The following is a 25,159-nucleotide window of genomic DNA, read 5'->3' as shown; positions in this document are numbered from 1 at the left end:
GCCTCGCTGTGCAATTGCAGAGTTTATATATATTTCTTTTTTCTTCGCAGAAAGTCGTCTGCCCACCAAAATCAGCTGTCTAGTTGTCTTCAAAAGAGACTACTGGCGACCTGAATATTTGCAGTTTAAAGGAAAAAGATCCACGCTCTCTGCGCAGAGAAGTTTAGCTGTAGGCCCTGGTGGCTCAGCTTCTGATGTCCGAAAGCCAAGGAGCGCCCGAAGCAGGAGCGGCTCCGCGGCCCCCTCCGCGGCTTCGCTCCCAGCCCCTCTCGTCCCTCCCAGGAGCCAAAATTCCTCGCGGGAGCCGGCCGGCACGGGGCTGCCCCCGCTCCGTCGGCGGTCACGGTAGCCCGCTGCTAAACCCAAAAGCTGGACAAGCTGCTGGTTTTAACCTATTTCAGCATTTAAAAGAGGAAGGAAAGACACCCTTATCCGTCGCTTTTTGCAGCTCCGCAATTTTTTTCCAGTTTGCGGGAGCATCGGACGCTGCTTTGCCCAGCTGAGCCCCTCTCGCTCTCGCAGCGCAGAGGTCGAGGAGAGCGTTTGGTGCCCCGGCTCCGACGCCGCCGGAAGCTGGGCCCCCTCTCCGTGCCCCCCCACCCCGTAAAAGCAAGACACACACCACGAGAATTCATCTACTTTCAATATTATTCCCATGTAGAAAAAACGTCAAATGGTTTTTGTACAAATATCACAGCTCGAGAGTTTAAAATTTCATGGTAAAAAAAAAAAAAAGGAAAAAAAAAACCCCACCCCAAGCCCGAACGCACCCTGCTCACGCCGCCTCCGAGGCTCCCCGCTCCGCTCCGGCCGGGCGAGGTCGGGGCTGGCGGCTCCGCGCCCCCTCCCCGGCCGCGGGGCTCTCGCGCGCCCGCCGCGCAGCTGGTTTTACCCCCCTCCCCCCAAAAAAAAGCTCGAGCAAGAGCAGAGTGTCAAGACAAAACCCCCCAGCCGAGGTGGGGCCGGACAGGGGACGACTCGGCGGTGGCGTCCCCAAAGCCTCCCCCCCGCCCCCACCGCTGCACCGTAAGTAAAAATTGGCCCCCCAACCCCTGCTAACCAGCTCCCGAGGTTGGGGGGGGGGTTTCCTGCCCCCCTTTTCACCACAGGCACGGGGGGGTTTCTAATCTGCACTGCTGGGTGAGCATGGGAGGGGGGGTGGGGGGTCACCCACCCAGGTGGCATGGGGACACGCAGGGGTTGAAGCCCAGGAGCAGCCCCCCAGGCGAGGGAGGGGGTCACCCGCATCCCAGCTCCCGGCAGAGAGGGCGGAAAGCAGAGGGGAAGGAGGGGAAGAGGGAAGGTAGTTTCTCAGGATGGCTGTAAGAGACTTTTTTTTTTTGGGGGGGGGGGGGGTGCCAGGGAATTGAGAAGGGGCCAAGGGGCTTTGCCCCCCCCCCCCAAGCTCAGCCTGTGCCGCTCCCTGTGCCGGGGTGCGGGCAGGGGCCAGGCTGCAGGACGAGGCACAAGCCAACCCCACCAGCTCAACAGGAGCCTGGGGTGGGGGAAAGCTGCCACCGACCCCACATCTACCAGGGCCCTGTCACATCTCCTGTCCTCCAGCCACCCCAGGGTCCAACCCCAGCACCTGCTGCCCTCCCAGCAAGCGCTCGCTCCACCCACGACAAGTGGGCAGGGAGGGGGCCCACAAAATATAATAATTACCATTAAAAAGAAAAGCGCACGGCCACAGTCTGTATCAAGGCTGCTGCCTTTTTAAGTTAGAAATGGTTCAGTTGGCCCATAGTCTTCAAAAATTGAGACCTGGCCGCCCCTGCCTACCCTTCCCCTCCCTCCCCCCTTAAAATTCAGTAAAATCACAGTTCCATGTTCCGCAAAGTTTCCCTTTTCTGGTGGTGGCTTGTTGGGGGTGGTTTTTTTTTCTTTTCTTCTTGCTTTTTCTTTTCTTCCTTTGCCCTCCTGCACGCTCCCGGCACATTCTGTGAAGCCCAGCACGTGCAGAGGGATGCGAAAGGAGGTGCTGCGCCAGAGCCAGGTCCCCCTTCCTCTCCTAGGCATTCCGGTGGCTTGGGACCAGGCGGGGAACGGGCACCCACAGGGAGCCAGCGGTGGGCTGGGGAAGGGGAGCGAGCGTCTTTCTGCGCGTGCCCCCGAACAGAAAGCGGCAGAGAGCTATCACGCGGGGCTAATCCCAGCTCCCGGCCTGCCTCTGCTGTCCCTGCCGGGTCCTCCATCCTTTTGCCAGCCAGGCAAGGTTGCATCCACAGAGGACTGAGAGCAGAGCAGCTTCGCGTGCAGGGGGAGACAGCCGTAAGCACACAAGCACGTCTCTTGGTGTGCGCGGAGATGGGCGAGAGACTGAAGGGCAGACACACGGGTCCAGAGGCAGCTGCTGGATGAATCCAGGGTAAGAAATAAAGGAGGGGCCTCCGGATGTTGGAAGGAGGGAGGAGAAGTCCAGGAAAAGGAGGAAACAGGAGCAAGAGAAGGAGAATCAGTCTGGAAACCATCTTTTTTTTTTTCTTTTTCTTTTTTCTTTTTTTTTTCTTTTAGATCTTGCACCTGTGGTGGGGGCAGGTGGCTCCACGCTTGGAGATGCAGATAGCCACAGTTTGCTCATTGCCAGGCAGAGATGGGCCTCGCTCACTCCCAGGCCCTGCAGTCCTTCTCCTGCACCTGGAAGAGTGGGGAGTACCCCCCCCTTTTTCACTCTTCCTCACCTTCTCCGCAGTCACGTGCCTCGGGGCCTTGCTCCTCACATCATGATGTGTCGCCGGCGGTGCAGGGCCAGGTGGTCAGAGCGGGAGAAGCTGCGGTCACAGTCCGAGCAGCGGAAGGGCTTGATGCCCGTGTGCTTGCGGAAATGTCGGGTCAGCTCATCGGAGCGGGCAAACTTCCAGGTGCAGCCTTCCCAGGTGCACTTGTAGGGCTTCTCACCTGCGCAGAGGGGAGCAGAGAGGGGCAGTCAGCACGGCAGGAAGCACACAGCGGCGCGGGTGTACGCGCACACGGGGCGGGATCAGCGGGGTGCAGAGGGTACAGCCGTGAGCTTAGGACACCCGGCACGGGTTACCAGCGGCACCAAGGCGGCCACAGCAGCGCAAGCGCTGAAGCGCAGCTACCGTAAGCTTCGGCGCTTATTTGGCACGTTACCGTAGCGCCCCCAGGTGGACAGACGTTGCTTTTGGGTGTAATACGGTATCTCACCGTGCGCCAAGCTCCGAGCCTACTAGGCGCATTACGGTGCCTGCGGCGGTCCCCAGGCCTTAGGCGGCTCGAGGCAGCACCCACGGGCTGACCAGGTGTCTGCCTGGAAGGTGGTTTCCCCCTTAGGTGCGCCACAGCACAGGGCTCTCCACTGCAGTAGTGACTACAGCCCACGCTGCTCCCAGGGGCCGTTACGGAGGGTGGGGGAGTCCCGCAGGGCCCCCCAGGGGAGCACCCTGCACCGAGCCCCAAGGCAACGGGGAGCAGGAGGGTCCCCGGGAGCCTCGGGCCGGGTTCTGGGGGAAGACACGCCACACAGGAGCTTCCCCCACCGGAGACCCCCCAGCGAGGCTGCCTCAAGCACCCCCACCCAACCCAGCCCCCGCCAGTGCCACTCGCGCTCTTCCACCAGTGCCAGGGCGCTCTCACACAGGGACAGCAAACCCCCAGCCCCAGCACTGGGGGCCAGCACCCCCAAAGGGCCCCCTATCCTCCGAAGGGCCCCAGCACCTGGGCACAGGGTGCCAGCAGCTCCCCAAAAGAGCCCCCAATCCCCCAAAGGACCCCAGCATCTGGGCACAGGGTGCCAGCAGCCCCCCCAAAAAGGCCCCTGATCCCCCAAAGGACCCGAGCACCTGGGCACGAGGTGACAGCACCCCCCCCACAAAGGGGCCCCAATCCCCCAAAAGACTCCAGCATCTGACACTGGGTGCCAGCAGCCCCCCAAAGGGCCCCTGATCCCCCGAAGGCCCCCAGCACCTGGCACTGGGTGCAAGCTCCCCCCCCTCCAAAGGCCCCCGATCCCCCAAAGAGCCTCCCTGCCCCCGAGGACCCCCAGGCCCTGGCGTGGAGTGTCACTGCCACCTAGTGGCCAGTGGCACCCTTGATGCCCCCCCCAGCCCCCAAGCAGGGCTCTCCGCCTCCCCCCTCAGCACAGCAGCAGGTAATGGGGACCCCCGGCACCCCCAGCCCAGCGACAGCCTCCAGCATGGGATGGGGCAGGGGGACGAGGGAGAGTCTGGGGTGCCATATGGCAGCCCTGGGCTCTGGGAGCCGCCAGGGTGCTGCAACTCTCACTCACCCGTACCTGTGTGTATCCGCCGATGCGCCTTGAGGTGGGAGCTTTTGGTGTAGACCTTATTGCAGCCTTCAAAGTCGCACTGGTGAATCCGCCGCTTCTTCAGGTCAGGAGAATCCGCTCGCTGCATCCGCGCCACTGCCGACCTGCCGAGAGGAGGCAGGGCATGGCCGCGTCGCCCGCCAGCGCGGCCCCCAGCTCCGGGGCCACGTGGCACGGGTCCGAGCCCTGCGCTAGGGGCAGGGCCCTGGGAAGGGGACAGGACCACCACCACCACCACCATCACCCCAACTCTACATGCACTCACTCTCTCTGCAGGTCCTGGAAGGGGGCTGGGCCGCTCTCGGACACGCTGTCCTCGCTGTCACTGTTCATGTCCATGGGATACATGGAGCTGGGGTCAATTTTCACTGGAGTAGCAGCGGGGGGGGGGGGGGGGAGGGGGCGGGAAAGGAAAAGCCATTGAGAAACAAGAGCAGACAGAGTGAGGGATGCAAGCAAAGAACAGCAGCCCAGCCACCCCCCAAAATGCCCGTGCTCACTGCCACCACGCCAGCTCAGGAAATGAAGGGACATCCCAGCCACCCTCCCCCCGTGTGCCCGCAGCACACTGACAGCAAGTGGGGTTGTTCAGCTGGTTGGTTCCCCCCACAACCTCCCCCCCAATCAAAAAAAAATAAAATAACATAAAAAAATCAAGGTGGGGACAAGGGAGATGCCCTGCCTAGAGGCCTGCCAGGAGCTTCCCCACGTTAGCAGAGCACTTTGGCACAGAGCTATCGGGGGGGGGGGGGCACCCCTGGCAGCGGTGGGGAAAGACCTTTGAGTTAGCACAGTCGAGGGCACCGCTACCTATCCCCTGCCCGTGGCCTGGCCTCAGTCCCCGGCAGGATGTGGGAATTTGGGATACCAGCCTCTGCCCTATTCCCCATCGCACCTTCGCCCATTGCTGGGGGCTGACTCCTTTCAGCTGCCTGCCCCTCCTCTGCCAGATGCCACCCCGTTCCCAGAGGAGCAGAGATCCAGGCCAGGCCCCCCGATAAGAAACGCTGGGGACTTCTCATGACGGGAAGCTGGAATTGTCCTGGGGAAGGGGAAAGGGGGGGATATGGGGAGCAGGGGGAGCCACTTTAACTGAAACCAGAGCTGCTCTGACAGACACCAAGTGGGAAGGGCGGGCATCATGCCAACAGCAGGAGGGACGGCGGGCTGGCAGCGCCGGCCTGTGTCCCCTGCCCTCCCCGTGGCACGTGGATGGTCCCCACGCCGAGGTCCTGCCAAGCCAGCCCTTGGCACATGTGGGGGACACAGAGACAGACCCTGGCACACCGCAGGGGAGAGGGGGAGCAGCATCCCTCTGGGGAAAAACACCCAATACCCACCTCCACCTGGGTACCCAGATGTGCAAGAGGAAGGAGCAGGGGTCTCCTGGTTGTACCCTACTGGGGGGAGGGAAGGTAGACCTTGCCCCCACCCCAGCAACACCCTCCTCTGCTCAGCCCCAGTAAGACCCACCACAGGTGCTAGGCTCCTCGCCCTTCTCCACACCTGGGATCCAGCCTCCTCCCCAAGAGCTCAAAGCCCTTCCCTACGCCTTGGGCGAGGGGGGTGCCAAAGGACCACAAAACGCGCTGCTCGATGAGCGGGGGCCCAGAAAGTTTCTGCTTTTCCCATGCAAATGATCATGCATGCCTTACCGGACCCGGCATTCTTGCCGTCACCTCCGATGAGCGGGACAGTGATGGCGGTCACACCGTCTGTGGGCATGGTGGTGTAGACAACAGGCAGGGACTGCACCACCACGGGGATAGTCTGTAGGTTGCCCATCTTGCTGGGCAAATTGACGGAGGGGATGGTGTGGATGACGTGGAGGATTTGCTGCCCACCGCTGCCCTGCGTGGATGCCAGGATGGAGCCAGGAGACAGGACAGCCGGGATGGCAGAGGTGGAGCTCAAGCCCGAGGGAGAGATGGACACCGTTGGCGCTGGGATGGGGGGAGCCACCAGCATGGGCGAGGACTGGACCGAGACAGGAGGCGGGGGTGCTGCTGGCACCAAGGACTTTGACTTGTTGAGGGACAGGTCCACGGGTTCGGCTTGGGGCTGGCTGCAGTCACTGGCCAGCAGCTCCTCAGGCGGCTCCGTTTTGATGTCCGAGAGCAGCACGGGCGGGTCGATGGGGCCCTCAGCCAGGAGTGACGACGAACTCATCTTGGGTGCCGTTTTCGCGTGGCCTGACCCACCGGCCTGCAAGGCAACACGAGGAGAAACCAAACGGTCCGTGAGAAAGCAGGAGCAGGAACAGGGAGCGAGAGAGAAACCTCCACGGGCACCACTTGCTCCCGCCACCCTCCCCCAAACACCCTTGCTAATTAACTGCTAAACGTTTATCAACCAGGCCTTTCAACACAGCTGGGCGCAGGGAGGGAAAGGCAACCCAGGCCCATCCCTGAACGTTTCCCCGGGCGGCCCATCTGCCTAGGGCCGCTCCAGGAGGCACCCGCGAATTTGGGAGGCACCCAAATTCGGGATGCTGCCACGAGGAGCACCCCAAAACCCCGAGCAGGCGTGGAGGGGGCGGCCGGCGGAGCGAGCTTAGAGATGCCAAGCTTTTGCCGAGGCTGGAGGAGAAGGCGCCCGTCCTCCCGGCGCAGCACAAGGGCACCGGCCTGGCACAGGCCCAGGGAGCGAGGCCTCGGCAGGAGCAGGCCTGGGGCAGCGGCCAAGGGGCAGCGCCGGCCCGACGCCCCGCTTGCGTCTCCAGGCCACGCTCTTCTGGGGCCGCGGGGCCAAGGCAACCGGTGCCGAGCACGTGTCCACCTCCACCGGCGGCAAAAGCCCGGCCAACCCCCCCCCCCGGCCAAATAAGCGGCGCCGCTGCAGCCCCCCGAGCGAGGGCCCGCGCCAAGGAGCGCGGGGCCGCGGGCCGCCGCCGTGCTCCGGGAGGCGGGCGCTCCCCACCGGCCACCGGGGCCCTCGCCGAGCCCAGGGTCTGGCCTTACAGAAGGGAAGGGCGAGGACTGCCGAGCGCCCCGCACCCCGCTCAGCCGGGGGGCACCACGGGCCGGGCCGGGGGGGCCGCAGGGCTCAGTGGCAGCGGCAGCTGGCACCGCCTGGCCGGCTGCCCGGGGCGGGGAGCGAGAAGGGCCCCGCCGCGCCGCGCCGGCGGCCGGGCAGCCGGCCAAGGCGGCCCCGCCCCGCCGCGGGCAGAGGCTCCGGCCCCGCCCGGCCCCGCCCCGCCGCGGCCCCGCCCCGCCGCGGCCCGGCGAACTCGCGCCGCGGGTGACCCGGCCTCGCCGCGCCCCCGCCGGCCCGAGCGGCGCGTCCGGCGCGCCGGCCCCGGCCCCGCCCCCCAGGCCCCGCCCCTCCCCCCGCGGCCCCGGCCCCGCCCCCCAGGCCCCGCCCCTCCCCCCGCGGCCCCGGCCCCGCCCCCCAGGCCCCGCCCTCCAGACCCCGCCCCCTGCCCCCGCGGGGCGGTGCGAGCCCGCCTTTGTGCCACCGCCCCGCGCGGGGTGGGGGGGAGGGGAGGGGCGCGGTCCGCGCCACCGCCCCGCGCGCCGGGGGTGGGGGGAGGGAGGAGGAGGCGCGGCACCGCCCTGCCCCCTCCCTCCCTCCCCTCCCCCCCGCCTTAAAGGGGCCGCCGCGGCGCCCCCTGCTGCTCCGGCCCCCCCGCCCCTTAAAGGGGCAATGCCCCGGCCCCAGGTGAGCGGCGCGGCGCGGCGCCAAGCCCGCGCTCCGGCGGCCGCGGGGGAGGGAGGGGAAGCGAGGGGAGGGGAAGCGGCGGCGGCGGCGCCACTCACCGCCCAGGCGCCGCGGGAAGGGCTCCTCCGCGAGTGCGCGGCGCTCATCCCCTCCGCGGGCAGGATCATGCTCCCCGCCGCGCCGCCCGGACCCGGCCGCCGAGTCGCGTCCCCGCACGAGCTGCGCCGCGCCGAGCCGAGCCGAGCCGAGCGAGAGGTGTGAACAGCCCGGCAGCTCCACCCTGGGTTCAGCCCGGGGTGGAGCTCCTTAAAAGGGACCGGCCGCGGCGGGCGAGCGGCAAGGGAGGGGCTGCGGGCCGGGCCCGGCGTGGCCCTGCCCGGCGTGGCCCTGCCCGGCCCGGCCCGGCCCGGCCCCGAGGCGCGGCGGCGGCTCGGCACAAAGCGCCGCGCGGCGGGGGGCGGCCGCGCCGGGCCCCCGTGCGTGTGTGCCTGCACATGCATGCAGACAGGGGGGTGGGTGTGTGAGTGTGTATATAGGTATGTATATGCATGCCTGCGTACACCCATGCCGGGGACCCCCCCGCACAGCTGGGGCTCCCCACCACTGGCCCACGGCTGGGAACGCCCCGAAGTGCACACATGCACTCAGGTATGGGGTCCGCGGTGCACACGCATGCACGCACACGCAAACGCATGCATGCCCAGCCAGGGCCCTTCCCCTGCCCTGGACACACCCAACGTGCACACACAAACATGGGCCCCCGCCCTGCGCACGGGCACGCGCGCACACGCAGCTGGCGACCCCAGCACGTGTGCACACATGCACGCACACCTGGCACGCACACACACACGGGGCACGCACACATCCAGCGGACGCACACTCAGTGCGCACGCATGTGCACGCGCACACTGCACACACGCACGCGGTGCACACACACAGTGCACACGCACACCTGGTGCGCACACACCCAGTGCACACACACAGAAGCAGGGCATCTCCCAGCACACCCACGCAGCCCGGGACCCCCAGCACACGTGTGTGCACGCGCACACACACCAGGGGCCTGGCACCCCCAGGTGCCCCCCGGCCCCTTCCTTGCCTGGCTCAGGGAGGCGCCTGGCGCCGGCGCGGCGGGAGGGAGCCTTAGCCGGGGGCCGCAGCCCGGCCGGCCCCCCCCCCCAGCGGCCCTGCGGACCAGATGGAGGGAGGCCTCCTATAGCATCCATATGTTCCCGCCCAAAAAGGAGGGGAGGGGATAAAGCAGGGCTAGACCGAGCCCTGGGAAAAGACCCCGCGGAGCTGCGAGGCGGCTGCCCCCCCTTCTCCCGTGGCCTCGGCCCCCAGCGGCACCCACTCTTCCGCGGGGGCCGGCGGGAAGGAGCAGCCCCCAGCCCCGGCCCGCCGCCCCGGGGCTGCCCCGCAGCGGGGCGAGGAGGAGGGCCGAATCCGCTTGAACTTCCTTCGCCCGCGCCGCTCGCTCGCTCCGAGCCACGGGCCTCGTGACCAGGAAGGGAGGGGGTGGAAAGGGCCGGACGCGGCGCCGCTCGCCGCCGCCGCCGCGGCCCAGACAAAAGACGCCTTTTCTCCGGGTTCGGCCCCCACCGCTCCCCCGCCGGCCCCGGGGCGTTCCTCGGCGAGCCCCGGGCCGAGCGCGGCCGGAGCCCCGCGCGCTCGGCCCGCTTCGCCCAGGGCGCGCCGGAAAACCGCCGAACCCGGGCGGCGGGCGAACGGGAGAAGGCAGGTGGCCCGGCCCTGCCAGCCCCGCTCCCGAGGGAAGGAGGGAGGAAGGGGGCCGCGGAGGCACCGGCGGCCGCGCGAGCAGCAAGGCGCGGGGGCTGCGCCGGGGCGCCCCGGGGCTTCCCGCCGGCGCCCATCTTCCCGCCCGCCTCCTCCGCAGGGAGAGCGTCTCCATGGCGACTGCCAGCATCGCCTTCCCTGGCACCGGCCCGGCGCCCGCCAGGCCCCGGGGCCCGCGTGGCGGCGGCGGCGGCGGCGCGGGAGGAGAGGGCCCCACGAGGCGGCGCACGGGGCCGCGGCGGGCACGGCCGCCCCCGCTCCCCGCTGCCGGCGGGAAGGGCACGGCTCGACTCGCGCCGGGCCAGCGGCGGCGCGGAGAGCCGCGGTTTTGCACGATGGCACCGGGCAGGAAAAGAAAATAAATAAATTCGCAATTCCTCCCCCTCCTCAACACACCCCTGCCTGGAAAGAAGGAAAAAAAAAAGTTAAAAATTAATTCAGAGCAGGCGGCTCCTGGGGGGCCCCGTCCGGCAGCGGGAGCGTAGGGCCTCGAGGCGGGAGGCGTGGGAAGGCGGCCGGGCGCTCCCGCCGCGGGCTCGGGGCGCGCGGGGCGGCCCTCCCCGCGTCCGCACCCGCGTCCCCCCCCCCCCCCGCCCCGCGCCCCAAGCAGGCCGCCCAGGGGCCTCTGCGGGGCGGGGGGGGGCACGCCCTGCCGCTCGCCGCCGTCGCGCCTCCCCGAGGAATTTCCTTCCCCGCTCCACCCTCCGCCTCCCGGCGCCCCAGCAGCCGCCCAGGGATGCTGCGAGGGCGAGATGGAGCACGGCGACCAGCAAGGGAGGAAAACTCACGGCCCAGCTTGGGGGGGGGGGAGCAGGGGGGTGCAGCCAAATGGCATCGTTAAGTGGGGGGGGGAGTTCGGCCACAGCGTCTCACAAAGCAGGGAAAACGCCTGCCTCCGTTCGGCACCGCCCCGCTAAAGCCTCCGGGTCCCAATCCCGGCTCCCGCCCTGGTACTCAAGTTAAAGCACACAAAGCTGCTCCAGGCGCCACCGAGAGCAAACACGAGCTCTCTGCCCAGCTGGGAGGATCATCGGAGCTGGCAGCCTCCCAACGCTGGTCCCACCCCGGACTGCCCCCGTGCCGAAAGCTCCTGCGGACCGGGCGTGACGCTCAGTCGTGCGACACATAAGACACGCGGAGACGCGTTCGCTCACATGCGTGTGCACGCGCAGCCATGTGCGTGTGCATGCGCAGCCGTGTGCGCGTGCACACCCCACAGTCGTGCAAAGGTGCCACGCACCCAGGCTGTCTCCTCCCAGGTCCAAGCCAAACACAGATGCAGCGTGCTCAGCCAGGGGGCAACGGGGCAGGACTAGGGGAAGGATAAACGCTTCTGTGCTGGTAAACGCGGAATTGCGCCGACGCGGCCGCTACCGCCAAAGGAAGAAATGACCTTCTGCTCCCGGGGCTGCGGGCTCACCGAGCTCCGGGTGCAGGCTCTTGCAAGCTGGCTCCACGCAGGGACCCTGCAGGGACCAGGCGCTCGGACCCTGCACCCTCCTGCCAGCAGACACGAAGCACGGCTTGCGCTTGGCTCGGGGCGGTTCGGCCGTCTCCTTGCCAGGGTCCCTAGCTGGAAAGCAGGGATGGGACGAGGCAGAGCTCCTACTGCTTCGCCCTGGCAAACCCCAGACCTGGTGCGGGGGACCCCTCTGCCACAGGCTCCCCGATACCCTGGAGCGCTTGTTAGCTCCACCTTCCCCTTCCAGCCATGGGGCGAAAGCCAAGGACATCCTCTTCCAGCTCTGCACAAGCAGGCCTGGCAAGTCAGCGGTGCTGCAACGCCAGGGCACTGCCTCTTCCCAGGGTGCCCTCCGAGGCCTAGGGCACCCACCAGCCCCCTTGGCACCAGAGGACATGGCAGTGGTTACTCCAGAATAAAGCCACTTTCCTCTGAAAGATCTTCCTGCCCGGAAAACGAGCTTGAAATAGTTCTTCTGCAGCAGCTAAATCGGGTCAGTCTCCCCAAGCACACAGGCCCTGGGAGATGAGGCTGAGTGGCCGTGGGAGGTTTGCTCAGAGATGCACAGTAGGACACACCTTGGTATAGTAACCAGCCCATCAGCTATTAGCCTTAATTGCTATTTATTCTTCTGGTGTTGTGCACTACTCAGCGAGATCTGAGATCTGCTCCATCTGCCATTTGCTCCTCATCTGTCCCCTTCTTCCTCCTGCCCCCTGCTTCAGCCTCTTCCCAGTCCTAAGTGACTTCCCACTTTGAAGAACTAGAACATCCTTTAAAAGAGCAATCAAGTCAACCAAGCCCTGCAGATCCCAGCAAGCAAGCCTGGTGGGAGAGAGGGACCTGCTGGGCCACCACGGAAACAAGGCCACTTCTGGGGGTTGCTGTTTTAACGCCCAAAGCAGCCACGCTCCATGGATGAGGGTGAGAAGCAAGGGACAAGCCTATTCCCCTCCTGCAACCTCCACTGGAGCCAGCGGGACGGGAGGCTCTCCGGAGCATGTCGTTTCCGTCACGATCGCATCGAGATTTGAGTCTGTGGCTCAGACAGTTGCATGGCCAGCTGTCTCCAAGGAGGATATGAGGAAGACCTCTCCACTTTGGCCTAGCTATACATGAACCAGGGAAAGGCTATGTGGACAGCTAAGCTGGGAACATCTCCACCCGACTGAAAGCTCAGCTGTGGTCTCTAGGCAGGTCCATGCTTGGACCTCAGTTTTCGCCTTTCAAGGGGATCAGTTCCTATTTATTCACTTCCGGCCAAACTCCAGGCCTGCGTTGCTTTGGGTCCAGCCGGGAAGCGGGTCCACGGCTGATACGAGCAGGCCAGTTCTGTCCTTTCCTGCCAAGCATAGCTGGCACCCAGGTGACACACTCCACGCATGGAGCTGGGGAGAAGGTTGGGCCTCGCTTAGCAAGAGTTAAAAACGGAGGTGGCAGGGAGACAGGATACAAAGAGCTCAGGCAAATCCAGGCAACAGGCTCGAGCAAAAATAACATGAGAGCGAGAGCATGGAGACACCCACGCTGCCATGCCAGGAGACGGATCTGGGTGCTCACCACCAACCCAGGGTGTCAGATCTCCCTGCAGGAAGCTCTCCGGTCTCAGGCGAGAGACCCAGCTCCCAGAGGCAGACCCCTTGCTCTCCCTGGCGGCTCTCCCACCCCCTCGGTGCAGACCAGCTCTGGGAAGGGCTTGCGCCCTTCCCCAGGGAGCATCCCGCTGCCTGTGCCCGAGGGGAGAGGCACGCGGCGCGGCGTGGGGCAGCCCGGTGGCCCGCGGACACGTCCCCCCTCTCGGGTTTTTCTCTCCGCCGTGTCACTTTAATACATTCTTTTTATAGCCTCTCCTGCAGCTCCCCGGCAGGAGGCACGCCAGCGAGGGGGAAGGGCACCGAGTCACGCCAACGCCATCTGCTCCGGGGCCACCCCACCCAGCCACCGCCCAGCGCGGCCCCACCGCGCCCGGGCCTGCCTCCTCCTGCCTCCCCGGCTCTCGCTGTCCCCCGCCTCCCGCCCCGGCACCGCTGCCTCCGCCGGAGCGGCCAGGGGTGCTCCCCGGGGGCTGCGCAGAGGAGAAGGTCCCGACGGTCCCCATCCATCGCTTCCCCCCGCACCGAACACAACGGCATCCCAGCCCGCTCTGCCCCGAGCCCACGCAGACCGCGTTGCCTGCAGCACGGAGCCCCGCAGCGCTCACCCTGCTCTCTGGCTCTGCGGACAGGCCAACTAGCCCACCACGCCACGCCAGCTAGCCCACCATGTCAGCTAGCCCCCCACACCATGCCAGCTACCCCACCATGCTAGTTAGCCGCCATGCCAGCTAGCCCACCATGTCGGCTTGCCTACTGTACCACACCAGCTAGCCCACCACACCACACCAGCTAGCCCACCAGGCCAGTTAGCCCACCACACCACGCCACCTAGCCCACCATCTCGGCTAGCCCACCACGCCACACCACCTAGCCCACTGTGTCAGCTAGCCCACCACGCCACGCCACCTAGCCCACCAGGCCATGCCAGCTAGCCCACTATGTCAGCTAGCCCACCATACCATGCCAGCTAGCCCACCACACCACACCACTTACCCAGCCCACCGCATAAGCTAGCCCACCATAGCATGCCAGCTAGCCCGCCACACCAGCTGGCCATCCAAGCCATGCCAGCTAGCCTACTACCACTACCCCAGGTCAGCTAGCCCACCATACCATGCCAGCTAGTCCACTGACCCCTTGCCAGCCCTCTTACCAGCTCCAGGGCCCCAGTGAGCCCTGGCAGCCCTGCCCCAGGCTGGCTTCACCTACAAGGGCTCCTTAGGGCCCAAGGGGTCCAGGCCACACTGGGGTCTCCTCCCCACCAGGAGACCCTGCCAGACAGAGCCCCGGCTCCTTTGACTCCTCAGCTACAAACGGGGCTGGGCAGAGCCAGGGGGGGACAGGAGACCCCTGGCCTCACCAAGGACAGCAATTCGGAGAGCGGGGAAGGAGCAGGGGCCACTCCGGCCACATGGGCTTCCTCCGCGTGGAGGATTTGGGGCAGGGGGGTGGCTCTGCCTGCACACACGGCCCCAGCCACCCCCGGGACCAGCCGGAAGGTCAGACTGTCCCAGAGGCTCGGCTCGGCCGGGCCACGCCGGCCACCGCGGGGAAACTGAGGCAGGAGGGCGGCGTCGCGCTACCCCCCCCCCGGCAGAGCCTGGCCCTTTAAGAGCAAAGGGCGTGGGGGGCGGGGCGGGGCGGCGCGCCGGGCGCAGCGACGTCGCCCCTCGCGCCCCCCCCCCCCCCGCCCGCGCGCCTCCACCCTCCCCGCCCCCCCCCCCCCCCCCGCTGTGACCTTCCAAGCGCGTGGCGCCGCCCGCCCCCCCCCGCCCCGGAAGCCGGGCCCGCTCTTAAAGGCGCCGAGCCCCTTTCTCGGGGCCCATTGTCCCCGCGGCGCCGCCAGGTAAACTGAGGCACCGAGCCTCAGTAGCGTCTCCAAAGGCGAGCCAGCGCCCGGTCTGGGCAAGCGCCTCCCTTCTCCCGGCTCGCCGCCGGCAGCCTCCAGCCCTCTTACACCGGTGGGGAAACTGAGGCACGGAGCCAGGCTCAACCACCTTTCCCAGCGGCCACTGGCAGAGCCAGGGCCGTGCTAGCTCGCAGGCTGTCCCCTCAGCCCGCGCCGGCTAGGCTTGAAGGTAACGAGGAAATAAACACCCGTGGCAACCACGGCCGTTTCCCACGGTCGAGGCAACGCCGGGGCGGCTGCCAAGGCGCCCCGCCGTGATGCACGGCCGCGCCGGGCGGCCCTGGGAGCAAGGAGGCGCAGGGGCAAACACTTGGTGTCCAGCAACGGCAGCAGCTCCAGTTCGCTGTGGCCTGCAGGAGATCCCGTCCCGGTCTCAGGTCCCCCCACGGGGTGACCTAGCTGAGCAGTACACGGGGTTAGCACCGGATATTGAAGCACGTGCAGAGGACACGTGCCCCTGGGGACGTGGGGTTGGACAGGGACTCAGCCACCCTCCCCAGGAAGGAAAGAGAAACACTGGCTAAAAAGTCAGCGACCCTCCGCTTCCCGCAACGCGGAGCCCAGGCGCAGCAGCACGGACCTGCCCCGGCAAAGGAGCGCGGCGAGCTGCCAAGGGAAGGGACTTCCGCACGGCCCGACGGTGATGTCGCCCCCCATCCCACCGCCCCAGGGCTCATACGCTGCATTGAGGAAACCTTTTGTTGCAGATCCCAAACCCCCAACAAAAATAAACGCATGGCAGGGAGAGGGGGGAGCCAAACTCTCTCCGGGCAGATGGGGTCAGCGCCAAAAGGCCCAGGGCTCAGGTTTCTCGAGGCAGCACGTTCCCTGCCACCCTGAAGGCAGATAACGAAGCTGAGGGCTTGGAGGAAGACCTCGGATGAGGACAATCAATGCCAGAAAGCAAGAGATGCCCATGCCATCCCACTCAGAGAGGAGCCAGAGCTGGCAGCTTGGGCTGAAGGCTAAGGCACCCAAAGTCTCGGCTGGACTTGGATCAGTGGAGACAGAAGCACGCCACTGGAGCCAGCATCAGAGACTTTGTGGTCAAGAGCTGGTTTCTGCCACCTAGAAGGATCCTCATTTGTTTGGGAGCTTATAAAGCTCCCCTCAGCTTGGAAGGCTCTTCCAGAGGATGCAAGCACTGCACAAGGACCTCGAGATCTGCAAGGCTTGCAGGGCAGCTGGAGATTGTTAAAGGTTGTCTCCTCTGAGCTGTTTTGGAGGATGTTCCTCAGCCAGAGAAAGAAGGCTGCAAGAGGTGTTTTTAGGACAGCCATTGAACTCCAAAACCCACCACACATTTTGGAAAAGCTGCATTAAAGATGCAGCATCCACCACTGCCATGGTCAGGGCTGGGAAGGAGAACAACCTCCAGTAAAGCAGCCGAGCTGCTATCAGGCAGGCTCAGATACCCTGGAGCTAAAGCGAGTCTGTTTGCAGAGTTGTCCCTCATACTGATAGCAAAAAGCACGAAAATGATGCATTTCTTAGAAACATCTTCACCCAGCAAGACCTCCTTCCACCGCAGGCAGCAGGACGGCCTCCTGCCACCGGCAAGAAGAGGTGAGGGAAATGGTTTCAAGCCTAACTCCATCCCTGTTATAGAAGTTTTCAATAGATATGGTGATGACGGGTCATTTTAAGCCTGTGCCACCAGCCAGTCCAAACCCCGCTGCTTGTCCTCAGGGATCTGCGCCCTCGGCAGCTCAGGGGGCTGCTCACCAACATGAAACACCAAAAAGCAGCGCAAGGCTGGCGCAGCCCTGACGAGCTGAAGTAACAGATCCCGCTCTGCACGCATCCTCTCCTGAGGCTGGGCAACGTTCCTCCCAGGAAGACGTCAGGTCCTCCCATCCCCATCCCAGCCAAGCAGCACCCTGAGCGTCAAGCAGAGCCGAGAGCAAGACCTTGAGTCTCGAGGGGGAGAGCAAAATGGAGCGCGCGGAGGGAACGGGGTAGGGACGATGCTCGGCAGGTGATGGAGAACCGTGAGACGAGGCTTCGTCCCCCCACCAGATCTGTCCTTGTCTGCAGCGGGAGCACAGGGCTTCTGTCCTGGGCTCCACCAAGAGCGGGAGCGCAGCGATGGAAACGGCAAGAGGCCCTGACGGAAGAGAACGGGGAAATCCTTCCCGCTCACAGCCGGAGCGCTCGTGAGACATCCGCATCCCATCAGCAAAACGCTCGGAGGTAGTCTTGGCCGAGCACCCTCTTCCTCCTGTGAGCTGCTGAAACACTCTCCTTCCCAAAATGGCCTCAGACACGTATTTACCGGCATACCAACACGTTATGACATTGAGGCGAACCAAGCAGCCCTTAAACGCGCCCATCAGCGGCTTCTTCTCGCGGGGGGACGCAGAAGGGGGCCGAGAACCGGGCTCAGGATCTGCCTTGTGGCCCCGAGCGCCGTCGCGGGCCGCCGGCCCCGCCGAGCGCCCCTGCTGCGGGCGAGCGGCCCCGCAAGGAGCCCGCCGGCGCGGCACGGACCGGCCGCCGGCGCTCGCCCTTCCAGCCGCCCCTCGGCGCTGGCTCCCGGCTGCCGCCAGGGACGGGCCGGCGGCGGCCGGGCAGGCCCGAGGGCGGCCCCGCGGCCGCGTGCCCCGCCGCCGCCCGGCCGGCGGCTCCCGCGGGCGGCTGCCGCTCGGCGGCGAGGCGCGAGGCCCGGGCCGCCGCCGCGCGCCCACCCGCCGCCCCCGCGCACCTGCCGGCCACCAACCGCCGCCGCCGCCGGCCCCGCCCCAGCCGCCGCCGGCCGCGCCGCGCCGGTCCCGCCCGCGGGCGCCACCCGCGCTGCCCGCCGGCAGGGCCGCCCCGCCCGCGCTGGCCCTTTAAGAGGCCACGCAAGATGGAGGCTCGCCGCGGCCGCACTTACGTTCCCCGGCGCGTCCTCGGAGTGCATCGCCGGCGCGGCTGCCCCGGGCCGCGGGCGGCGCCGGGCGTGGGGAGCGGCCGGGCCGGGCGGGGCCGCGCGGGGCGGGGCCGCGCGGGGCGGGGCGGGGCGGGGCCGCGCGGGGGCGGGGCCGCGCGGGAGCGGGGGGCGGGGCCCGCCTCTAGCCCCGCCCGCCTCCCCGCCCGCCGCCCCGCCCCCGCACGCCGCCTCCCCCGCCGCGGCCCCCTCGCAGGCGGCCCCACGGCGAGGCCGCGGCCGCGAGCGCGGGCGTGGCGGGGCCTCGCGAGCGGGGAGCCCGCGCCCCGCGGGAGCCCTCGGGCAGCCGCTGCCCGGGGCTGCGGGCGCTCTGCGGCGCCTCCGCCTTCGCGGGCCGGTGAAGCCGCACCGTGCCCCGGGGGGGGTGGCCGTACCCCGGGGGGGGGGAGGTGGCCGTGTGTCAGAGGGTGGCCGTGCCCCGGGGGGTGGCTGTGGCCCGGGGGTGGCCGTGTCCCAGGGCATGGCTGTGGCCCCGGGGGGAGGCGTGGCCGTGCGCCGGGGGGGTGGCAGTGCCCCAGGGGGTGGCCGTGCCCCGGGGGTGGCTGTGACCCCGGGGGGGGGTGGCCGTGGCCCGGCGGGGGGGTGGCCATGCCCCAGGGGGTGGCTGTGCCCCAGGGGGTGGCCACAGCCACGCTCCCCTGGGGTGCAGCGGCACGGCGCACACCAGGGCCGCCCCCCCCCCGCCCTGGCTTGGGGCCCTTCACCCCCCCCCCCGGCACAGGCTGCCAGGACCAGCATGGCCCCCCCAAACTTGGGGAGGGGGTACCCCACCCCACGATGACATCAGCAGCAGCCAATGGGGCGGCTTCCTTGGATCCACCGTCGCCATAGAAACAGATACAGGCTTGGGGGGGGGCAGAGAGTGTGTGTTCCCCCCCCAGGGTGGCTCTGCACCCCCCCCTCCCCCGCTGCCCCGGATGCCCCACCCCCCAAGTTGGGGGGCTCTGAGCCGTCCTGACCCCCCACCAATGCCCCCCCCAAGCACCCTCAAATGCCAGCAGGGAGGACGCAAGTGGAGGGCAAGGGACAGATGGGCACCGGCCGAGACCCAACAAACTCATTGCAGAGGTGGCTGGGGAAGCCCAGCTGGGGGCTGCGGGGCTGCGTCCTGCCCCCCCGCCACGATCCGCCCGTGCCCCCTTGCACCCCCACGCACGGCTGGCTCTGCCCCCGGCCCGTGAGGCAGGATGTGGCTGCGGCGTGCCGGCGCCCGGGAAATTCCCCGGCGGCGGCGGCTGCTGCTGCTGCTGCTGCTGCGCCTCCGCCGCGGCCGGGGAGGGCAGGGGACCGCAGCAGGTTACCCGGCTCCCGCTGGGGCCCCGGGCACCCGCAGAGCCCGGGCGAGGGGCTCGGAGGCTGAGCCCGCCGGGGACGCGCGGGCGGCCTGTGCAGCGTGGCGTGCGGGAGGCCGCTCGCCCCGCGCCGGGGCTCGGCGCGAAGCCGGTCGCGGCGGTGCATCCCGGAGACTCCAGGTGCGGGCCGCTCGCCTCCCTGTGGGGCTCAGCCCCCGGCCGGGCGAGCCCGGGGCGGCGGGGGGGGGAGGGTTGGTGCCGGGAAGGGAAGGGGGCAGCCGGGGGAGGGCGAGCGCTCGCCTCCGGGCGCTGCCGGCAGAGGAAGTGAGCCGTGGGGCCGGGAGCTGGGCGCCCTGAGTCAGCAGCTCCGGGGGCGGCCGTCCCCCCCCACCCCGTCAACTCCCCCCCGCCCGGCGGCCCGGGCGCCCGTGCTGGCGGAAACTCCCCGGGGAAGAGCTGCGGGACTTCCTGGGGCCGCGGCAGAGGCTGCTGCGGAGCCCGGCGGGGTCAGGCCTGGGCCCTCTCGGGGGCTGCATGGAGGCGAGCGCTCGCCCTGCGCTGCCCCGGCCTGCAGCCCTGCCTGGATCCCTGCCTGAATCCCTGCCTGGATCCCTGCCTGCAGCCCTGCCTGGATCCCTACCTGCAGCCCTGCCTGCAGTCTTACCTGCACCCCTGCCTGGATCCCTGCCCGAATCCCTGCCTGAATCCCTGCCTGGATCCCTGCCTGCAATCTTACCTGCACCCCTGCCTGGATCCCTGCCTGGATCCCTACCCGAATCCCTGCCTGCAGCCCACATGCCCCCACCAGATCTCTGTTTCCAGAGGCCACCGCCAGACACGCCGTCTCTGCCCAGGTAAGTGCGCCCCCTGCCCCCCCGGATTTGGGCTCCCCTGGGCAGCCCGGTGATTTTTTTTTGGGGGGGAGGGGGCAGGAGAAACGTCTCGCTCCCATACTGCAGCGTCGGGATCCGTTCTGAAAACAGCTGAGGCATTTTTGGTAAAACGCGGGTGGTTTACTGTTGGAAAGGAGGCCTTTTTCAGAGCGAAAATGTCGCTTCAGAGCAAAAACATTTCCGAGCGTGAGGGAGACGAGGTTCATTTTGAAAGGGCAGCGGTGAAATGCTGGGGACTTTCTACCTGCCCCCCCCCCCGCCTGCCCTTTCCTCTGGGGTGCTCCGACCTGCTCGCGGGGCTTGCCACAACTTGCAGGTTATTTTGGGCCCGCCGAACACGTCGCTTCCCCTGCTGACCGCAGCGAGCGGCTGCCGGGCGCGTTATCCCACGTCCCAGCTGGGGAAACCGAGGCAGGCGGCGGAGGAGCGGGCTGGCCCCGCTGCCCGCGGGTCCCCCGGGGCGCCAGCTGTGGGTCCCCTCTCGCCCCACGCGCCCAGCCGGTTGTGCCTCTCCGCACGGAGGCCGCTGGCTGCAGGGGCTCCTGGCCCCTGCAGGCACCTGGGGGGTGTCAGCGTGGAAACAGGCGGGGGGGTGCGTGGCTCTGCGTCACAGGAGGCCACGGACCCACCCAGGACGTTGTTCGGCCCATTGCGGCAGCTCTGATGGAGGCTGGAAGTCCCAGGGGCACGGACCCTCCCAGGGCTGGGGCAACTGCAGAGGGAACAAGGTTGTGGGGCAAGATTTGCTCCATGGTGAGAGACTCACTTTCTCCTTCCCTGGCCCGAGCTGCCGTTAAAAGCAAAGGTCTAGCATGAGTGGAGCCCTGCGAATCTCCAGATCCGCATCCACCTATCCATCCGTCCGTTGATTCATCCATCCACCATCCACCCACCCATCTATCCATCTGTCCACCATCCACCTACCCATCCATCTGCCCATCACAGGCCCTGCTCAGCCAGTTCAGGCTCTGCTGGGCAGGACACAGCAATGCCCGGAGCAGAGATGGAGACAGGGGAAATGTTCTCCTTGCTGTGATCAGCACTGGGTTTCATGCTGGTTGTGGGCAAGGTCCTCGCAGCTCCTGGACAAGGGAGCTCCACAAGCTCTGGGAGATGGATACAGCTCCAACAGGCTCCCCGATGCCCCTGTTAGGTGCAGATATGCCTTTTGCTGTGCCAGCTCCCTGGGTCAGAGGAACCCCTTGTCCCCAACATCACAGCGAAGCCGTGCAGGCATTATGTCTCCCCACGAGATCTTCAGCTAGCCAGAACGGCTCAGGCCAGGAGCTGCCCTGCATGGCCGGTTCCCCACCATTGCCCAGCCCCATGCGTTGCTCTCGGCATTCACAGTGCTCAGTGGGTGCCCGTGAACACTGCACCAAAACGCTTTTGCCTTCCTGGCACCTCCTCGCCATTTGTTCCCAAGGGCAGGTTCTGCCGGGCACTTGGTGTCCTCCCAGCTTGTTGTGCTCAAAGCCTGAGCTCCTGCCCCAACAGCGCAGCGAAAGGAGGCGGCCGGAGGCCTCGGCCGGGAGCCGAGCTTGGTCCGTGCCTTCCTCCTGGCTGCACAGGAAAGCAGGGAAGCAAGGTCTATGCGGGAGACGGGCTGTCCGCAGCCCGGCTGTGCCCAAATGGGGTACCCCGGCCGCTTCCCCACGCCGCCCACCCCGCGCCCCGGCCATCTGCCATCCTCTGCTTGCCGCTGGGGAAAGTGGGGAGCCCAGGGCAGCCGAGAGGTGTGTGAGCCACCAAAACCGCTCCAGGCGAGACTTTCCACCCTGCCGGACTTTTTCCTGGGAAAAACCCAACTCTGCAGGTTTTACGGATGAAGGAGAGGGGGGTTTCTGCAGCCACCTGGGAGCCCGAGCGCCGGCGGGCTCTTTGCTCCTGCGTCCGCTCCTTTGCTCGCTCATTCTCCCTTTCCTGGCTGCTCCAGTGCCGGAGTTTCCTGCCGCCGAGGCCGGTGCTTCCCGTGCTGACATCCTGCTTCCTGGCCCCTGGCGCTCCGGCACCGCGTCCCCCGAGCGACTTTCCGCCCCGTCTCTCGCCGCCGCTGGGGGCCCCGGCTCCCGCGAGGCCGCCCCGAGCCCGGCCTCCGCCGCCGAGGGCATCCGTCCCGCTGCCGGCGCCCTCGGCGAGCCCTCCCGGTCCCCCGCAGGGCCGACTCCGAGGAGATGGTCACTTACATCTCCGAGGGCATGACGGTGACCTCAGCCGACGAGGAGAAGCTGCAGCTGCTGAACAAGAACACGGAGCTGCGGCGCCTCAACAAGGAGGTGAGCGGCGCCCGCCGGAGCCGGGCCAGCGCCCCCGGACACCCGCACCCGGAGGCTTGCGGGGGGCAGCCGGGGCGGGGGGACGCTTCAGCACCACGGAGGAACCCCCCAGGTCCTCTACCCCGGGCAGCCGGGAGCCAGGACCGCGGGTCCCGCTCCGACCTCCTCGGTGCGCGCCGGGAAGGGGCCGCGCGGCTCAGCGCCGCCTCCCCGCTCTGCCCCAGCTCGTGAAGCTCAACCAGGAGTGGGACCGGATCTACCACAGCACCGCGCGGGGGCTGCAGCAGAAGGTGCGGGCGCTGCAGCAGGAGATGCTGAGCCTCAGGCAGCTCACGGAGCGGCTCGCCGCGAAGCTGGACCGCGAGCAGGTGCGTGAGGCCCCGAGGCGGCGGCGGCGAGCGCGCGGCGCGGCCCGGCCCCGGCGCCCTCAGCAGCGCGCCTCCTCACAGAGCAAGAGCGAGTACTACGAGCAGACCCTGATCCAGGAGCTGAAGAAGAACCAGCAGCTGCAGGAGCACGTGCGGCAGCTGGAAGGCAACCGGCACCGCGGCCAGGACGGGCGGCACGCACTGGCGGTGAGTTGGGGGTCCCCGGCCCCCCGTGACCCGCCGGGGCGGTGCGAGCCGCAGCGGGGCCCCAGGCTCGCGGCCGACCCTCCCTCCCTCCTCCTCCTCCTCCTCCACCGGCTTCGCCCTCCGCAGAGCCCCGAGCGCGCGGCTGCCCCGCGCCCGCCGCCGCAGGGGGGCTGCGGGCAGCGCGCCCCAAGCAGCGGGCAGCCCGACAAGGAGGTGACCGACCTGAAGGAGCAGCTGGAGGCCCTGAAGTGCCAGGTGAGCCCGCGCCGGGGAGCGGGGCAAAGAGGAGCCGCCGTGCGGCGCTCTCCGAAGCGGCCCTCGAAGCGGGAGCGAACCGTGACGCGCCGGGAGCGCCCCCGTCCCCACAAGGCGCCCCGCTCACGGCGGCCGGCGCGCCTCACCCGCCTCCTCCCGCTTTTGCAGACGGAAATTTATGAGGCCGATTACAGGACGGAGCACCGGGACCGCGAGCGCGTCGAGGCCGAAAACGAGAAGCTGCGGAAGAAGGAAGAGGAGATGAGGCTGCAGATGGTGCTGCTGCAGGAGCAGGTGAGCGCGGCTGAGGCGGCCACCGGCCCCCGCAGCCGCGGGCACCTAAAGCCCCCTCAGACCCTCCGCTCACTCTGCCCTGCTCTTCTTCTCAGCTCAAGATCTTTGAGGACGATTTCAGGAAAGAAAGGTCAGATAAGCAGCTGCTCCAGCGCCTCCTGAAGAGCAAGTCTACCTCCAGGGAGCCCGTCCTGGTCCATCGCTGCAACGGCCACGACAAGCCAGGCCCGCCTGCCTCTTCCGCCCCGAGCTGCGGCCGGCACTGCGAGAAGCCCAGCCACAAGCAAGGCGAGCACGCCGGACGCTCGGAGGCCCACATCCCCGCTTTCGGCGGAGACTACTAGGAACAAGAAGTGGACTCCCCTCCTCGCCTTTCGCCCTGCTTCGTGCCCTCTCCTGCGCCAGCAGCCGGGTGGATCCAGGATCCTGCATACAGGACCTGGGATGCTTGTTCACCCGCTGCTGGTGGACAACCCTCCTCGGGAGCTCCTCAGTCAGGGCTGCCTTGGCTGCCCGCGGTCCAGCCCAGCAGAGCAGAACTTACTCCATCTTCACCATAATCTCTCCTTCGTTTTTTCAAGGCCTGGATGCAAGAGCAGGAAGTTTGAATCTTTTTGACTTGGAGCACCAGCTAGAAAGTCCAGGGCCTGTAAAAAGATAACCAGGAAAAAGGCCTGAGCCCAGTGGCTATGTCGGTGCTAGGGAAGGGCTCTGCCGCCCCTGCGGCTGCCGGGGACTCTCGCTACGCTGCTGCCGCTCAGCCCTGGTTCCAGCAGCATCTCTTTGGGCTGCGATCGCTCCCGTGGAGGGGCTTTCGTTCAAGCACTTGGAGGCTTCAGCTACTCTCTCCCCAGGCTGGAACTGGAGGAGGAATGGCTAGGGTCAAATCCAGATTTATTTATGCTAATCCATTTTCTTGGCATCCTGTTGAGACTTTCTATAAGCAATTGAATAAAAAAAATACAAAATGAACCACCTGTTTTCTTTCTGTTTTTCAGGGGCAGTGAGATGTAGGGGCAGTAACTTGGCCTTTTCTTCAGGAAAAAAGAAAGGCATTTGATCCAGAAACTTAATTTACTGAGAGACACTAAGAACCAAGGTCTCCCTTTTCATCAAAGCTAGGACCAGGCATCTGAGGCTCCAGCATGGCCAGGAAGGCACAGGCGAGATGTGCAAGCAGACTAGCGAAGGACTAGGTTAGCTCCTCCAGGAGAGGAGGATGCCACTGATGGCTGTGGCAAAAAACAAGGATAGACACCTCTTCCAGGAGTCACTGCGGGCAGAGCTGACTCACTCTCAGGCTGGGAAAATGCCTCTCTCTAATTTTCCTCCAGTTATGGGAACTGAACTGATGGCAGAGTGAATTTCTTCACACTAGTTTCTCCAGCCTTGCCCAACACGACAGTGGTGACAGGACATGCCACCCAGCAACCCTGTTGGCCTCTGACAGAGCATCAGGACTGTGCCAGCCTCTTTGCAGGCACCCAAAGGACTGGACCAAGTGAGCAGCTGCAGCCCAGTGCTGGAAGCCCTATAAAGCCTCTCCAAGGTTTCTAGCAGAGAAGTTGCACCAACCAGCCTCCCCCTAGACTTATGTTGATAGTTAACGTGACCTGGGCAGAGGTTACTCAGCAGCGACGGGAGGATATTGTGCTGCTGCTCGGTTGTGCCTGACCTGCTGGTTTTGGGGAATACCCACCATGCAACCATGGTGCAGCAGTAGCAGGCTCATTAAACCACCTGGGAGTCTAGCCACAAGACCCATGGGGGAGGTGCTACTATGCAGTCAGCTTGCAGGCTCAAAGAGGAAGTCTCTGAACAAGGAAGTGTCATTGATTTTGGCATCCAGATTGAATCCCAGTCTGCAGAGAGCAGGGGCAGGGCTGAAGCTAAGGAGCCTCTGCCAGTGCAGAGCCAGCCCTCTGCTGATACAC

At 66.8% G+C, this 25,159-nt stretch overlaps 2 protein-coding genes across 8 annotated transcripts; one reads left to right on the top strand and one right to left on the bottom strand.

Annotated features, from left to right (window-relative positions):
• Positions 1-642: 642 nt before the first annotated feature.
• KLF8 (KLF transcription factor 8) lies at positions 643-17,663 on the bottom strand. 6 transcript variants are annotated; one of them, XM_062584859.1, is made up of 6 exons: positions 17,587-17,663; positions 5,944-6,493; positions 5,184-5,330; positions 4,554-4,656; positions 4,250-4,392; positions 643-2,898 (listed from the first exon to the last, which is right to left on the bottom strand). In XM_062584859.1, exons 1-6 carry the CDS (start codon positions 17,611-17,613, stop codon positions 2,717-2,719), a joined length of 1,152 nt encoding a protein of 383 aa, XP_062440843.1. In that variant the 5' UTR covers positions 17,614-17,663; the 3' UTR covers positions 643-2,716. The 6 variants fall into 6 exon arrangements, with proteins under 6 accessions (XP_062440843.1, XP_062440841.1, XP_062440842.1 ...); XM_062584857.1 differs by lacking the exon at positions 17,587-17,663 and adding an exon at positions 8,047-8,188; XM_062584858.1 differs by lacking the exon at positions 17,587-17,663 and adding an exon at positions 8,047-8,188 and having other exon boundaries at positions 4,256-4,392.
• Positions 17,664-19,503: 1,840 nt separating this feature from the next.
• On the top strand, positions 19,504-24,197 carry LOC134145235 (uncharacterized). Of its 2 annotated transcripts, none has more exons than XM_062584572.1 (6): positions 19,504-19,786; positions 21,984-22,101; positions 22,326-22,469; positions 22,551-22,931; positions 23,100-23,225; positions 23,321-24,197. In XM_062584572.1, the coding sequence occupies exons 1-6, from the start codon at positions 19,728-19,730 to the stop codon at positions 23,567-23,569; spliced, it is 1,077 nt and encodes a 358-aa protein (XP_062440556.1). In that variant the 5' UTR covers positions 19,504-19,727; the 3' UTR covers positions 23,570-24,197. The 2 variants fall into 2 exon arrangements, with proteins under 2 accessions (XP_062440556.1, XP_062440557.1); XM_062584573.1 differs by having other exon boundaries at positions 19,748-19,786; positions 21,762-22,101.
• The last annotated feature ends 962 nt before the right edge of the window (positions 24,198-25,159 follow it).

The sequence above is a fragment of the Rhea pennata genome, chromosome 11 (genome assembly GCF_028389875.1).
Source record: "Rhea pennata isolate bPtePen1 chromosome 11, bPtePen1.pri, whole genome shotgun sequence".
Lineage (NCBI taxonomy): Eukaryota > Metazoa > Chordata > Aves > Rheiformes > Rheidae > Rhea > Rhea pennata.
This window is presented reverse-complemented; position numbering and strand designations above follow the sequence as displayed.

What these genes read in the sequence shown, in the direction of transcription:
- LOC134145235 (XM_062584572.1), top strand. Translation starts at nt 19,728, where the DNA reads ATGCCCCCACCAGATCTCTGTTTCCAGAGGCCACCGCCAGACACGCCG. An exon ending in GACACGCCGTCTCTGCCCAG is followed by an intron (nt 19,787 to 21,983) that starts GTAAGTGCGCCC and finishes GGTCCCCCGCAG; the next exon opens with GGCCGACTCCGAGGAGATGG. An exon ending in TGGTGCTGCTGCAGGAGCAG is followed by an intron (nt 23,226 to 23,320) that starts GTGAGCGCGGCT and finishes TCTTCTTCTCAG; the next exon opens with CTCAAGATCTTTGAGGACGA.
- KLF8 (XM_062584857.1), bottom strand. Translation starts at nt 8,115, where the DNA reads ATGATCCTGCCCGCGGAGGGGATGAGCGCCGCGCACTCGCGGAGGAGC. An exon ending in CTTCCCGCGGCGCCTGGGCG is followed by an intron (nt 6,494 to 8,046) that starts GTGAGTGGCGCC and finishes GTTGCCTTGCAG; the next exon opens with GCCGGTGGGTCAGGCCACGC. An exon ending in TTCCAGGACCTGCAGAGAGA is followed by an intron (nt 4,393 to 4,553) that starts GTGAGTGCATGT and finishes TCCTCTCGGCAG; the next exon opens with GTCGGCAGTGGCGCGGATGC.